Raw genomic sequence first — 10,335 nt, forward strand, 5'->3', positions numbered from 1 at the left:
TAAGATAAGGTACAATGAGGCTCTTGCAGCAGGGAGGGAGTGGACCTAGTAGCGATCGGTGAAGAGCAGGGGCCAGGAGCTATGAAGCAACCCCTACAATCAGAAATGAGTACACACACACAGTATGTGGTACACACAAGTAACACACACACACATGCACATACTAACACACACACAGATGCACACACACAAATACACACACACACACACACACACACACACACACACACATGCATATACAACAGGCCTAGTGTATAATCGACATGTGCCTAGGACAAAAGGGTAACTAATATAGTGTACCACTGTATAGTGTACCACTGTATAGTGTACCACTGACAAGATTTGCATACCTGGTAGCAGGACTGCCTCTCGTGTGTAGTTGCATTATCAATCTCCAGGTAAGGCTCCTGAATGTGAGCCAGGGTCGCTGTAGAGTGGTGGGAGAGCCTACATATTTTCTCTCCGGCCGACATGAAATCATAGGAATAGCAGGTGAAGTTAGCACTCATGCACCTGTGGGAAAGGAAGATTTTTAACCATGATAATTAGGTTTGGTGGTCCCGATGACTATTCTAGGGGGGTAGTTGGTCCCATGACTATTCTAGGGGGGGGAGGGGTAGTTGGTCCCAAGATCTTCAAAAGAAATAATAACAATAATTCAAGATTGATACACAGCCAATAAGACAGCAGGAACAGCCACAGTCACTGCTAGACAGCAGGAACAACCACAGTCACTGCTAGACAGCAGGAACAGCCACAGTCACTGCTAGACAGCAGGAACAGCCACAGTCACTGCTAGACAGCAGGAACAGCCACAGTCATTGCTAGACAGCAGGAACAACCACAGTCTCTGCTAGACAGCAGGAACAGCCACAGTCACTGCTAGACAGCAGGAACAACGACAGTCACTGCTAGACAGCAGGAACAACGACAGTCACTGCTAGACAGCAGGAACAGCCACAGTCACTGCTAGACAGCAGGAACAACCACAGTCACTGCTAGACAGCAGGAACAACCACAGTCACTGCTAGACAGCAGGAACAGCCACAGTCACTGCTAGACAGCAGGAAAAGCCACAGTCACTGCTAAACAGCAGGAATAGCCACAGTCACTGCTAGACAGCAGGAACAGCCACAGTCACTGCTAGACAGCAGGAACAGCCACAGTCATTGCTAGACAGCAGGAACAGCCTCAGTCACTGCTAGACAGCAGGAACAGCCACAGTCACTGCTAGACAGCCAGGAAGATAGGAACAGCCAGTCACTGCTAGACAGCAGGAACAGTACAGTCACTGCTAGACAGTAGGAACAGCCACAGTCACTGCTAGACAGCAGGAACAGCTACAGTCACTGCTAGACAGCAGGAACAACCACAGTCACTGCTAGACAGCAGGAACAGCCACAGTCACTGCTAGACAGCCAGGAAGATAGGAACAGCCACAGTCACTGCTAGACAGCAGGAACAGCCACAGTCACTGCTAGACAGCAGGAACAGCCACAGTCACTGCTAGACAGCCAGGAAGATAGCAGGAACAGCCACAGTCACTGCTAGACAGCAGGAACAGCCACAGTCACTGCTAGACAGCAGGAACAGCCACAGTCACTGCTAGACAGCAGGAACAACCACAGTCACTGCTAGACAGCAGAAACAGTCACAGTCACTGCTAGACAGCAGGAACAGCCACAGTCACTGCTAGACAGCAGGAACAGCCACAGTCCCTGCTAGACAGCAGGAACAACCACAGTCACTGCTAGACAGCAGGAACAACCACAGTCATTGCTAGACAGCAGGAACAACCACAGTCACTGCTAGACAGCAGGAACAACCACAGTCACTGCTAGACAGCAGGAACAACCACAGTCACTGCTAGACAGCAGGAACAGCCACAGTCACTGCTAGACAGCAGGAACAGCCACAGTCACTGCTAGACAGCAGGAACAACCACAGTCACTGCTAGACAGCAGGAACAACCACAGTCACTGCTAGACAGCAGGAACAGCCACAGTCACTGCTAGACAGCAGGAACAACCACAGTCACTGCTAGACAGCAGGAACAACCACAGTCACTGCTAGACAGCAGGAACAACCACAGTCACTGCTAGACAGCAGGAACAGCCACAGTCACTGCTAGACAGCAGGAACAACCACAGTCACTGCTAGACAGCAGGAACAACCACAGTCACTGCTAGACAGCAGGAACAACCACAGTCACTGCTAGACAGCAGGAACAGCCACAGTCACTGCTAGACAGCAGGAACAACCACAGTCACTGCTAGACAGCAGGAACAACCACAGTCACTGCTAGACAGCAGGAACAGCCACAATCACTGCTAGACAGCAGGAACAGCCACAGTCACTGCTAGACAGCAGGAACAACCACAGTCACTGCTAGACAGCAGGAACAACCACAGTCACTGCTAGACAGCAGGAACAACGACAGTCACTGCTAGACAGCAGGAACAGCCACAGTCACTGCTAGACAGCAGGAACAGCCACAGTCACTGCTAGACAGCAGGAACAGCCACAGTCACTGCTAGACAGCAGGAACAACCACAGTCACTGCTAGACAGCAGGAACAACCACAGTCACTGCTAGACAGCAGGAACAACGACAGTCACTGCTAGACAGCAGGAACAGCCACAGTCACTGCTAGACAGCAGGAACAGCCACAGTCACTGCTAGACAGCAGGAACAGCCACAGTCACTGCTAGACAGCAGGAACAGCCACAGTCACTGCTAGACAGCAGGAACAGCCACAGTCACTGCTAGACAGCAGTAACAACCACAGTCACTGCTAGACAGCAGGAACAGCCACAGTCACTGCTAGACAGCAGGAACAGCCAGTCACTGCTAGACAGCAGGAACAGCCACAGTCACTGCTAGACAGCCAAGAAAGACAGCAGGCCTCACCTCTCCTTACACTCAGCATCACTGGCCACATCTTGGTACACAGCATCCACCGTCTTCAGGATGCGGTGCCGCAGCGTCTGAAACTCGCAGAGTTTCTGCGGCTTAGGGACGCATGCGACCTCCACATAGTCACTCTTCTCATCTAACTCCAACAGCCGCTTGCGACCAGCCATGTTGCGGTCGACGCTGGCAAGAGTGCAGATTTTGGTCACTGGATTGTACGCTGCGGCCCTGCGGGAGGAAGTGTAAGTGAATGATAGAATTTACGCATTTACACAGCGTGATTTACAGGCTGGTAGCCTACTTATCTAGCAGATAGACTTGAAACCCACCCACCCACCCTCACACACACACACACACACACACACACACACACACACACACACACACACACACACACACACACACACACACACACACACACACACACACACACACAGATAGTCTTGAAACCCAGGCACTCACCTACAGATAATCTTGAAACCCCGGCACTCACCTAAAGATAGTCTTGAAACCCAGGTACTCACCTACAGATAGTCTTGAAACCCAGGCACTCAAATACAAATAGTCTTGAAACCCAGGCACTCACCTAAGGATAGCCTTGAAACCCAGGACCTCACCTACAGATAGTCTTGAAACCCAGGACCTCACCTACAGATAGACTTCAAACCCAGACACTCACCTACAGATAGACTTCAAACCCAGACACTCACCTACAAATGAACTGATCTTGTGTCACACAGCTCAGTACACATTCCTTCCTGGAGGGGACGCTGCTGGAGTGTACGCGGAACTGGTCTGTAATTGCTAGACCAGGAACGGTCTCGTAGGCCCAGGGAGAGGCGCAGACCGGGTACCCAGAGCGCAGACACACTTTCTGCGCGTACAGTGTAAATACTGGGAACTGCGACACTGCCAGGGATGCTGGAATAAGAGGAAGAATTAATTATGTATATATAGCGTACAGAGTAATAGGGATGTTAGGAAGTATTTCTTCAGCTTTAGAGTTGTCAGGGTGTAGTGGAGGCAGGATCCATACGTAGCTTTAAGAAGAGGTATGATAAGGCTCTGGGAGCAGGGAGAGAGTGGACCTAGTAGCGACCAGCAAAGAAGTGGGACCAGGAGCTGTTCCAGGCAGAGTATTGACCTTAAACCTCATCCACTTCTTTGTTCAGTCAGACTGTTATTGTTGTCCCCAAGATTCACTGATGCTTGTGTGTGTGTGTACTGACCTAATTGTGGTTGCAGGGATCGAGTCTCAGTTCCTGCCCCCGGGGCAGGTGTGTGCGAGTGTGGCAGAGTCTAGCCTGGTGACCTACAACAGGTCATTACAAACCCCCAAAAAACTTGCTTGACCTGACTGTACCTCTTCTATCTTCCTGTTCCTCTCACCCCTCTCATCCGTCCCTACACAACCCTCTCATCCGTCCCTACACAACCCTCTCATCCGTCCCTACACAACCCTCTCAGTAGTCCCATTATACCAGGAGGTTCGGTTAAAGGCGTACACCTTAAGGTAGGAAGTCGCTTCTCTGAACTTCGGAGAAATATTCCTGAATGTCCAGTAGGGACAGAGGTACTTTGAAGGGGTCGAGTCATAGCTCCTGGCCCTGCCTCTTCGCTGGTCGCTTCTAGGTCCACTCTCTCCCGTCTCCATGAGCTTTATCATACCTCTTCTTAAAGCTATGTATGGATCCTGCCTCCACTACATTACTCTCCAGACTATTCCACTTCCTGACAACTCTGTGACTGAAGAAATACTTCCTAACATCCCTGTGACTCATCTGAGTCTTCAACTTCCAACTGTGACCCCTTGTTGCTAAGTCCCCTTGTGTCCCCTTGTTGCTGTGTCCCCTTGTGTCCCCTTGTTGCTGTGTCACATCCCTGGAACATTCTCTCCCTATTCACCTTATCAATTCCTCTCATTATTTTATATATCGTTATCATATCCTCCCTATCCCTCCTGTCCTCCAGTGTGGTCGGGTCGAGTTCCCTTAACCTCTCCTTGTAGGATATGCCCCTTTGCTCTCTTAACCTCTCCTCGTAGGACATTCCCCTTAGCTCCCTTAACTTCTCCTCGTAAGACATACCTCTTAGCTCCGGCACTAGTCTTGTTGCAAACCTTTGCACTTTCTCTAATTTCTTGACGTGCTTGACCAGGTGTGTGTGCGCGCGCGCATGAGTAAAGTATCCTCGTGCCTACATGAGTTAGGACACATGAATGTATCCTCTGAGTTCACTCACCCGCCTCACCCACTCTACCACTCTGAATGGTGTGGAGTGGGTGATGAGTCATTCTTGATCAAAGGAACTGAAGCCACTCCCCCTCCCCTTCCTCATATCAAATAATTACCTTCAGTTCCACAAACGTTTTGTTCCACTACGGAATTAACACTTAATTGGATACGCTGAATGCTGAAGACAGATTAAAACAACTGAAGCTAAATCAAGTTTATGAAACTACTCACAGTGTTCAGAATATCTTGCTGCCAACTGTGTGAAGACGGAACCAAAGCTATCACAGTAGGAAAGAGAGCACAACTTTGTAGTGCCCACAGTCAGTGGCCAGGCTTCAAGCACAACTTTGTAGTGCCCACAGTCAGTGGCCAGGCTTCAAACACAACTTTGTAGTAGCTACAGTCAGTGGCCAGGCTTCAAACACAACTTTGTAGTAGCTACAGTCAGTGGCCAGGCTTCAAGCACAACTTTGTAGTACCCACAGTCAGTAGCCAGGCTTCAAACACAACTTTGTAGTAGCTACAGTCAGTAGCCAGGCTTCAAACACAACTTTGTAGTAGCCACAGTCAGTAGCCAGGCTTCAAACACAACTTTGTAGTACCCACAGTCAGTAGCCAGGCTTCAAACACAACTTTGTAGTAGCTACAGTCAGTGGCCAGGCTTCAAACACAACTTTGTAGTACCCACAGTCAGTGGCCAGGCTTCAAGCACAACTTTGTAGTACCCACAGTCAGTGGCCAGGCTTCAAGCACAACTTTGTAGTACCCACAGTCAGTGGCCAGGCTTCAAACACAACTTTGTAGTAGCTACAGTCAGTGGCCAGGCTTCAAGCACAACTTTGTAGTACCCACAGTCAGTGGCCAGGCTTCAAACACAACTTTGTAGTAGCCACAGTCAGTGGCCAGGCTTCAAGCACAACTTTGTAGTAGCTACAGTCAGTGGCCAGGCTTCAAACACAACTTTGTAGTAGCTACAGTCAGTGGCCAGGCTTCAAGCACAACTTTGTAGTAGCTACAGTCAGTGGCCAGGCTTCAAGCACAACTTTGTAGTAGCTACAGTCAGTGGCCAGGCTTCAAGCACAACTTTGTAGTAGCTACAGTCAGTGGCCAGGCTTCAAGCACAACTTTGTAGTAGCCACAGTCAGTAGCCAGGCTTCAAACACAACTTTGTAGTAGCTACAGTCAGTGGCCAGGCTTCAAGCACAACTTTGTAGTAGCTACAGTCAGTGGCCAGGCTTCAAGCACAACTTTGTAGTACCCACAGTCAGTGGCCAGACTTCAAGCACAACTTTGTAGTACCCACAGTCAGTAGCCAGGCTTCAAACACAACTTTGTAGTAGCTACAGTCAGTGGCCAGGCTTCAAGCACAACTTTGTAGTAGCTACAGTCAGTGGCCAGGCTTCAAGCACAACTTTGTAGTACCCACAGTCAGTGGCCAGACTTCAAGCACAACTTTGTAGTACCCACAGTCAGTAGCCAGGCTTCAAGCACAACTTTGTAGTACCCACAGTCAGTGGCCAGACTTCAAGCACAACTTTGTAGTACCCACAGTCAGTGGCCAGGCTTCAAACACAACTTTGTAGTAGCTACAGTCAGTGGCCAGGCTTCAAGCACAACTTTGTAGTAGCTACAGTCAGTGGCCAGGCTTCAAGCACAACTTTGTAGTACCCACAGTCAGTGGCCAGACTTCAAGCACAACTTTGTAGTACCCACAGTCAGTGGCCAGGCTTCAAGCACAACTTTGTAGTACCCACAGTCAGTGGCCAGACTTCAAGCACAACTTTGCAGTAGCTACAGTCAATAGCCAGACTTCAAGCACAACTTTGTAGTAGCTACAGTCAGTAGCCAGACTTCAAGCACAACTTTGTAGTAGCTACAGTCAGTAGCCAGACTTCAAGCACAACTTTGTAGTAGCTACAGTCAATAGCCAGACTTCAAGCACAACTTTGTAGTAGCTACAGTCAGTAGCCAGACTTCAAGCACAACTTTGTAGTAGCTACAGTCAGTGGCCAGGCTTCAAGCACAACATTGTAGTACCTACAGTCAGTAGCCAAGCTTCAAGCACAACTTTGTAGTACCCACAGTCAGTGGCCAGACTTCAAGCACAACTTTGTAGTACCCACAGTCAGTGGCCAGGCTTCAAGCACAACTTTGTAGTACCCACAGTCAGTGGCCAGGCTTCAAGCACAACTTTGTAGTAGCTACAGTCAGTGGCCAGACTTCAAGCACAACTTTGTAGTAGCTACAGTCAGTGGCCAGACTTCAAGCACAACTTTGTAGTAGCTACAGTCAGTGGCCAGGCTTCAAGCACAACTTTGTAGTAGCTACAGTCAGTGGCCAGGCTTCAAGCACAACTTTGTAGTAGCTACAGTCAGTGGCCAGGCTTCAAGCACAACTTTGTAGTACCCACAGTCAGTGGCCAGGCTTCAAACACAACTTTGTAGTACCCACAGTCAGTGGCCAGGCTTCAAGCACAACTTTGTAGTACCCACAGTCAGTGGCCAGGCTTCAAGCACAACTTTGTAGTACCCACAGTCAGTGGCCAGACTTCAAGCACAACTTTGTAGTACCCACAGTCAGTGGCCAGGCTTCAAGCACAACTTTGTAGTACCCACAGTCAGTAGCCAGGCTTCAAGCACAACTTTGTAGTACCCACAGTCAGTGGCCAGGCTTCAAACACAACTTTGTAGTACCCACAGTCAGTGGCCAGGCTTCAAGCACCTTTTATTGTACAACAATAAAGGACTGGAACAGACTGCCTGCACATGTCAAAGCCAGTCATAGCATGAACCAGTTCAAGAAGACAGCCAAAAGGTACCTAATGAATGTAGTGACAGAAAGGTACCTAATGAATGTAGTGACAGAAAGGTACCTAATGAATGTAGTGACAGAAAGGGACGAGAATGAGTTTATTTTTTTAGCTAACTCGTGTTAATATAATACAAATATCGCTAACCAAGCGATACAGGATGCATAACAACCAGGCGGTGAGTTGACTGATAGCTCTTGGCCTCTCGTGTTGCAATAACACATCAATGGAAGCCAAGGATCCCAATAGTAATACAAGGATCCCAATAGTAATACAAGGATCCCAATGGTAATACAAGGATCCCAATGGTAATACAAGGATCCCAATGGTAATACAAGGATCCCAATGGTAATACAAGGATCCCAATGGTAATACAAGTATCCCAATGGTAACACAAGGATCCCAATGGTAATACAAGGATCACAATGGTAATACAAGGATCCCAATGGTAATACAAGGATCCCAATGGTAATACAAGGATCCCAATGGTAATACAAGGATCCCAATGGTAATACAAGGATCCCATTGGTAATACAAGGATCCCAATGGTAATACAAGGATTCCAATGGTAACACAAGGATCCCAATGGTAACACAAGGATCCCAATGGTAATACAAGGATCCCAATGGTAATACAAGGATCCCAATGGTAATACAAGGATCCCATTGGTAATACAAGGATCCCAATGGTAATACAAGGATCCCAATGGTAATACAAGGATCCCAATGGTAATACAAGGATCCCAATGGTAACACAAGGATCCCAATGGTAATACAAGGATCCCAATGGTAATACAAGGATCCCAATGGTAATACAAGGATCCCAATGGTAATACAAGGATCCCAATGGTAATACAAGGATCCCATTGGTAATACAAGGATCCCAATGATAATACAAGGATCCCAATGGTAATACAAGGATCCCAATAGTAATACAAGGATCCCAATGGTAATACAAGGATCCCAATGGTAATATAAGGATCCCAATGGTAATACAAGGATCCCAATGGTAATACAAGGATCCCAATGGTAATACAAGGATCCCAATGGTAATACAAGGAGCCCAATGGTAATACAAGGATCCCAATGGTAATACAAGTATCCCAATGGTAATACAAGGATCCCATTGGTAATACAAGGATCCCAATGGTAATACAAGGATCCCAATGGTAATACAAGGATCCCAATGGTAATACAAGGATCCCAATGGCAATACAAGGATCCCAATGGTAATACAAGGATCCCAATGGTAATACAAGGATCCCAATGGTAATACAAGGATCCCAATGATAATACAAGGATCCCAATGGTAATACAAGGATCCCAATGGTAATACAAGGATCCCAATGGTAATAGAAGGATCCTAATGGAAGCCAAGGACTCCAATGGAAGCCAAGGATCCCAATGGAAGTCAAGGATCCCAATGGAAGTCAAGGATCCCAATGGAAGCCAAGGATCCCAATGGAAGCCAAGGATCCCAATGGAAGCCAAGGATCACAATAGAAGTCAAGGATCCCAATGGAAGCCAAGAGCCCCAATGGAAGTCATGGATCCCAATGGAAGCCAAGAGCCCCAATGGAAGTCATGGATCCCAATGGAAGCCAAGGATTCCAATGGAAGTCAAGGATCCCAATGGAAGCCAAGAGCCCCAATGGAAGCCAAGAGCCCCAATGGAAGCCAAGGATCCCAATGGAAGCCAAGAGCCCCAATGGAAGCCAAGGATCCCAATGGAAGCAAGAATCCCAATGGAAGCCAAGGACCCCAATGGAAGCCAAGGATCCCAATGGAAGCCAATAACCCCAATGGAAGCCAAGGACCCCAGTGGAAGCCAAGAACCCCAATGGAAGCCAAGAACCCCAATGGAAGCCAAGAACCCCAATGGAAGCCAAGGATCCCAATGGAAGCCAAGGATCCCAATGGAAGCCAAGGATCCCAATGGAAGCCAAGGATCCCAATGGAAGCCAAAGATCCCAATGGAAGCCAAGGATCCCAATGGAAGCCAAGGATCCCAATGGAAGTCAAGGATCCCAATTGAAGTCAAGGATCCCAGTGGAAGCCAAGGATCCCAATGGAAGCCAAGGATCCCAGTGGAAGCAAGAATCCCAATGGAAGCCACGGACCCCAATGGAAGCCAAGGATCCCAATGGAAGCCAAGGACCCAATGGAAGCCAAGGATCTCAATGGAAGTCAAGGATCCCAATGGTAATACAAGGACCCCAATGGAAGCCAAAGATCCCAATGGAAGTCAAGGATATCAATGGAAGCCAATGATCCCAATGGAAGTCAAGGATCCCATTGGAAGCCAAGAGCCCTAATGGAAGCCAAGGATCCCAATGGAAGCCAAGAGCCCCAATGGAAGCCAAGGATCCCAATTGAAGCA

At 48.3% G+C, this 10,335-nt stretch overlaps 1 protein-coding gene across 1 annotated transcript in view; it reads right to left on the reverse strand.

Moving 5' to 3' along the window:
* Nucleotides 1–10,335, reverse strand: part of LOC128703520 (uncharacterized) — a 59,680-nt gene that overhangs the window by 10,393 nt on the left and 38,952 nt on the right. Inside the window, exons 2-4 of the mRNA XM_070104614.1 lie at nt 3,624–3,834; nt 2,911–3,141; nt 351–513 (exon numbers count right to left, since the gene is read on the reverse strand). Of these exons, the coding sequence (XP_069960715.1) occupies nt 351–513; nt 2,911–3,141; nt 3,624–3,834 (605 nt within the window). The remainder of the gene's footprint in view (nt 1–350; nt 514–2,910; nt 3,142–3,623; nt 3,835–10,335) is intronic.

Source organism: Cherax quadricarinatus, chromosome 93, assembly GCF_038502225.1.
Source record: "Cherax quadricarinatus isolate ZL_2023a chromosome 93, ASM3850222v1, whole genome shotgun sequence".
NCBI lineage: Eukaryota > Metazoa > Arthropoda > Malacostraca > Decapoda > Parastacidae > Cherax > Cherax quadricarinatus.